The following is a 6,000-nucleotide window of genomic DNA, read 5'->3' as shown; positions in this document are numbered from 1 at the left end:
GCTAAAAAATCAACAACCGCTGTGGGTGGAGCTAGAGATGGCAAGGGGCTGACATCAACAGAGGCTATCTCGGTGACAATGCCCGAAGCAACGACGGGTAGCGCCGGACCCTTGAGAGCTGAAACTAGAGTTGCCAGTGAACAAACAGAAACTGGGTCAGTGAGACCAGGGGTGGCCGAAGAGCTAATGGTGTCCGTTGAGGGGTCGTAGGTCATGCTCGGACCCACTGTCACACCACAGAGCCCCCCTGCGGTGACCCCTACTGTCGTGGAAGAGGAGGACGAGGTGGAGGAGATCATTCGAGATGAGCCTCGAACCCAATCCATCCGAATCCTTCGCAAGCGCGGTGATGAAGTGGTAGTTGTCGAGGAAGAGGATGCCCTTAGAGAAATGAGGAGGCTGAAATCCGCCCTCGGTGGAGTAGTAAAACAAATCATGGTTAATACCGAATCCCAAATATTCTTCGTTGATATTGGTGATGTCCTTATGTCATTGTCATTGTTCATTTCTAGGGGATAACTCGCACTGCCGAGCACCGTTACCAGCTGATTAAGAGGATGGAGCCCCTCACTGAGAAGAACAAAAAACTCAAGGAGGTGATGAACCATTCGGAAAAGAACATTCAAAGGGCCCAGCGTGAGCGAGACCTTGCTGAGTCCAACACGTGGGACCTAGAATACCAGAAGGGGGTCCTGTCTGAGCACCTGGCGACTACGAAAGAACAACTTTGGAGCAAGTCTAAGCAGCTGACCACTGCCTCTACACAACTTAAAGATGCTTCCGAGCAGTTGGAAAAGCTGCAGAAAATTTCTGAGGAGAAGAAAGGTACGCATGATCCACAAAAAGCCTCGCATAGTTGGATATGATTACTTTTGGTGATGAATGATGTACTTGTAGAACAAGACACGGTGTTGAGCCAACTGTGCTAGGCCCTCGAGCAACTCTGAGAGGAGAAAACGAAGGAGACAGGGCAAGCGAGCAAACTGACCGAGGAGCTTAACGGTAAATACCCCCTGGTCGGGTTTTCTGCTGTAGCAATTGTCTTGCTTGATGGAACTTCAAAAATGCATGCAGACTATCGTTAGAGGGTCAAGGCACAGTTCGATGTGCTGGAGCAAGAAGCCTGGTCCCAGAGGAACAAATTTGACACCGTAGTTGCCGAAATCAACCTAGTGCTCAACTGTGTTGACCCAGAAACTACTCCTTAGCCCAACGGCAGGCCGCCGCATTCGGACATCATCATTGAAAGAAGCAAGACGGCGTGGGAAAGCTTCAAAAGCTTCAACCGCGACACCGTTATTACCACCGCTACCCACGCCCTTATTGTTGTTCGGTCCCACTATCCAGCCACTGACCTTGAGGCGATAGGGGGTGGGTACGTGGAGGGGCTGAGCAAAGCGGAGACCCAGCGGCTGGATGATGAGGTGGAAGATGCGGTGAAAAAGTTGGCCGGTGATATAGACCTGTTCGGAGAGACTAACGGCAGTGGCGAAGCACAATGATCTCCTTGGTAGATATCATCTATAATTTTTGGACAGTATAGTTAGAATGCGCGAAAGCATGGAAAATACTTATACAGATGATAACTGTTATAAAGTGCATGTGTATGCAGTCAGATTGTATTTTGGTGAAAAAAATCTTTGTAATTACAACCATAAGGTATTTATATGGAGTGTAAGTAGAGTCCGAGCAGTTAGTCCGCTATTGACCCCCATGGCCTCAGAAAGCCCATAGTCCATGATGTCGAGCGCGGAGCCCATGCACGTGTAGGAAGAATAGGAGTGACCAAAGTACGGCTTGCCATAAGGGTGTAAGGAGCTCAAGTTTAGAATCAAAAATTTATCCGTAGTGGACCAAGTGTGCCCACTTAGAATCCGAACAAACTTGTTGGAGTCAATCTTCCTCTATAGGCATATAGTCTTTGAGAAAAAAACCCCGCACACTCACCACGAGGTGAAGTGTGCCCACTTAGTCCCTGAGCCTGACAGCAGATGATGCAGTCATGTGGTGCCAGGGTCAGAGAATTGAAGAACAGTAGAAAACCAGCTGAGTAAGAAGCCAGTCCCCGGGCATGTCCTAGAAAAAGACAAAGCACATTCACTACAAGGTAAAGTGTGCCCACTTAGTCCCCGAGACAGATAGTAGGTGATGCAGTCACATGGTGCCAGGGTTAGAAACAGAAAAACAAATAATGACCAATTGGAGCAGGACGCCAGTCCCCATGCTGCAGGCGGAGTTATCAGAAAAATCAAATCCTAGAGAAAAAACCGTAGTAAAGGTTGTACCATGTCAGTTAATTACCCTTAATAAATGGTGGAGTAGTCGGTGAAATTTCGGTGAGGAGCAACTGACGGTAGCAACAAACGAGCGACGTGGGCTGAGGTTGCGCAAAAATCTTGGTAACGGCCCATTAAGCCGCATCAGAAAATTCGGAGCGGCACAGATCGCGGGAACGGTTTCCCAAAAACCCTTGAGTCGTAAAAGTGGGGAATGTGCTTTATAACAGTACCACCACCCCCCATTCTCACACCTTTGCCACTTCATCATTTCATCTTCCACCTCAGCCACCACATCTCCAGATTCGCAGCCACATACTTTGCCGACGCCATACCTCATCCAGATCTGAGTGATGGCACCGAAGAGGAGAGCCATGAACCCAAAGAAAACAAGCCCAAAGAGGGCAGGAAGCGGAGCCAGTCACGACAAAGAGTGGACGCCGTCGTGCACTAGAGAAGCGGAGCTCGAAAGGATGGTGACGACGGGCGTGCTTCCTGACCGCGTCACCGCCGGATGGTGGCCAGCCAGTGGTGAGCCCTTTCCAATGCCTAACACCGATGAAGTTGTAGTCTTTGAGGATTATTTCTAGCGTGGATTGGGGTTCCCTGTTCATCCTTTCCTACGAGATCTATTGGTATTTTGGTCGATTAGTCTATGCAATCTCCATCCTAACACCATACTACACATTTCGATCTTTATTCACTTCTGTGAGGCATTTCTTGGGATTCTCCCGCACTTCAACCTGTTTAGACACTTATTCTGGTTAAAGAAGAAAGGCGGCATCGGCTCCAAGGTGGTCGGTGAGGTATATCTGCAGCTCTTGGACAGAATGGCCAGCGATTATATCAGTGTACCACTGAACACTTCCCTAAAAGGGTGGAATTCCAAGTGGTTTTACATGAAACAAAACCACCCGGCCGTCTGCTGCGACGTCCACCATATCTCGAAGAACCAAAGAAGCTGGTCGGAGAGACCAAGAAGTATCGACATGGAGCAAGTGAAGGAGCTCCTTGACTTGATTCAAAGTGTGGAGTTGAGAGGTGAACTTGTGGCAGCAAGCTTCATAGTGCGTCGTGTCCAGCCTTGCAAGGAGAGGGCCTACCCTGCTTTTGACTACAAGGGCGACAACGACGGAACCCAGGAGAGACCTGAGCGGCTGTCGAGGAAAGAAGTAATAGGCTGCACCACAGAACTATTCACCTCCAGCACCTCATTTAGCTGGCCAAAAGAAAAAAAGGCCTTCAACTATACAAACCCGCCTCCTTAGGTAATCATCTTAACCTGCATTGTTAAACTGTCGATTTGCCGAGCAGGGAACTGACTTACTTATGCAAAGATCCATTCATAGGATAGAGCAGTATATTTTTCTGACGTGCTGAGAGCTGAATGGCCGATAGCGGTGGACGTCCGACCAATAGATCACCCTAAAGAAAGTTCCGTCGGTATCTCATCAGAATCCAGAGATTCGGATGTTGATCACACGGTGCGCCCCCCCGTTATCGGTGAAATCTCGGGGGAAACGGGCAGCGGCAGACGAGCCGGCCTAGAAAAAGAGGAAAACGGCGACGACCGCTCCCCGCAAACTAGGCGACATATCACTGGATGGTGACCAGACCCCTCATCCGTGGAGAGCCATGGTGATGGAGTGGTCTGATGATGACGAAAATACAGTTCCCCCTACCCCAAGCGTGCAAACAACTTCACGCAGCACACGCATGGAGGAGCAACCAAGGGGAAGCGATGAAGTCCCCGAGCAGCAGGCAACAAAAATTCCTACGGAGCAAGCAACAGGAGTCCCCGAGCATCAGGCGGAGTTAAACCCGGTGGTATAGGTAGAGCAAACACTGGAACAATAGGCGAAGCAGAGGCCGACTGCAGAGGAGGACAGACCTCCACTCAAGAGTATGGGGGTCGACCCCACAGCCACACCTGGGGGTTCAAATAGACCTCGCCAATTCAAAAAAGTGCATCGGCAGACCAAACAGTAAGTATCCTCGCGTTGGTGTTATTTTGCTATTTGATCATAGCTGTTTGGGCGATCGACCAAATGTTCTGATGCAGTGCAAGGCACATGGAGGATCCAAAATCATCCACCCATACTGACGAGCAACCTTGAGCTGACCCCGAGGCGGAGGTAACGCCTGCCGCCCCTGTGTCAATATCCCCTAGTGCTCGGCAGCCAGCTGAAAAATCAACAACCGCTGCGGGTGGAGCTGGAGACGGCAAGGGGCTGACATCAGTAGAGGCTATCTCGGCGACAATGCTCGAAGCAACAATGGGTAGCGCCAGACCCTTGAGAGCTGAAACTAGAGTTGCCAGTGAACAAACAGAAACTGGGTCAGCGAGACCAGGGGTGGCCGAAGAGCTAACGGTGCCCCTTGAGGGGTCGTAGGTCATGCTCGGACCCACTGTCACGCCACAGAGCCCCCCTGCGGTGACCCCTACTGTCGCGAAAGAGGAGGACGAGGTGGAGGAGATCATTCGTGATGAGCCTCGAACCCAATCCATCTGAATCCTTTGCAAGCGCGGTGATGAAGTGGTAGTTGTCGAGGAAGAGGATGCCCCTAGAGAAATGAGGAGGCTGAAATCCACCCTCGGCGGAGTAGTAAAACAAATCGAGGTTAATACCAAATCCCAAATATTCTTTGTTGATATTGGTGATGTCCTTCTGTCATTGTCATTGTTCATTTCTAGGGGATAACTCGCACTGCCGAGCACCATTACCAGCTGATTAAGAGGATGGAGCCCCTCGCTGAGGAGAACAAAAAACTCAAGGAGGTGATGAACCATTCGGAAAAGAACATTCAAAGGGCCCAGCGCGAGCGAGACCTTGCTGAGTCCAACACGCGGGACCTAGAATACCAGAAGGGGGTCCTGCCTGAGCACTTGGCGACTGCGAAAGAACAACTTTGGAGCAAGTCTGAGCAGCTGACCACTGCCTCTACACAACTTAAAGATGCTTCCGAGCAGTTGGAAAAGCTACAGAAAATTTCTAAGGAGAAGAAAGGTACGCACGATCCACAAAAAGCCTCGCATAGTTGGATATGATTACTTTTGGTGATGAATGATGTACTTGTAGAACAAGACGCGGTGCTGAGCCAACTGTGCTAGGCCCTCGAGCAACTCTGAGAGGAGAAAACGAAGGAGATAGGGCAAGCAAGCAAACTGACCAAGGAGCTTAACGGTAAGTACCCCCTGGTCGGGTTTTCTGCTGCAGCGATTGTCTTGCCTGATGGAACTTCAAAATGCATGCAGACTATCGTCAGAGGGTCAAGGCACAGTTCGATGTGCTGGAGCAAGAAGCCCGGTCCCAGAGGAACAAATTTGACGCCGTAGTTGCCAGAATCAACCTAGTGCTCAACTGTGTTGACCCAGAAACTACTCCTCAGCTTGACGGTAGGCCGCCGCATTCGGACATCATCATCGAAAGATGCAAGACGGCGTGGGAAAGCATCAAAAGCTTCAACCATGACACCGTTATTACCGCCGCTACCCACGCCCTTGCTGTTGTTCGGTCCCACTATCCAGCCACTGACCTTGAGGTGATAGGGGGTGGGTACGCGGAGGGGCTGAGCAAAGTGGAGACCCAGCGGCTGGATGATGAGGTGAAAGATGTGGCGAAAAAGTTGGCCGGCGATATAGACCTGTTCGGAGAGACTGACGGCAGTGGCGAAGCACAATGATCTCCTTGGTTGATATCATCTGTAATTTCTGGACAGTATA

General features: G+C 50.4%; 1 protein-coding gene across 1 annotated transcript; it reads left to right on the top strand.

The window, feature by feature from the left end:
* The first annotated feature begins 557 nt into the window (after positions 1-557).
* LOC136507264 (uncharacterized) lies at positions 558-5,960 on the top strand. The gene is made up of 5 exons (XM_066502045.1): positions 558-825; positions 1,613-1,674; positions 3,050-3,448; positions 4,972-5,284; positions 5,533-5,960. Exons 1-5 carry the CDS (start codon positions 558-560, stop codon positions 5,958-5,960), a joined length of 1,470 nt encoding a protein of 489 aa, XP_066358142.1.
* Positions 5,961-6,000: the final 40 nt, after the last annotated feature.

The sequence above is a fragment of the Miscanthus floridulus genome, chromosome 15, assembly GCF_019320115.1.
Source record: "Miscanthus floridulus cultivar M001 chromosome 15, ASM1932011v1, whole genome shotgun sequence".
Lineage (NCBI taxonomy): Eukaryota > Viridiplantae > Streptophyta > Magnoliopsida > Poales > Poaceae > Miscanthus > Miscanthus floridulus.
This window is presented reverse-complemented; position numbering and strand designations above follow the sequence as displayed.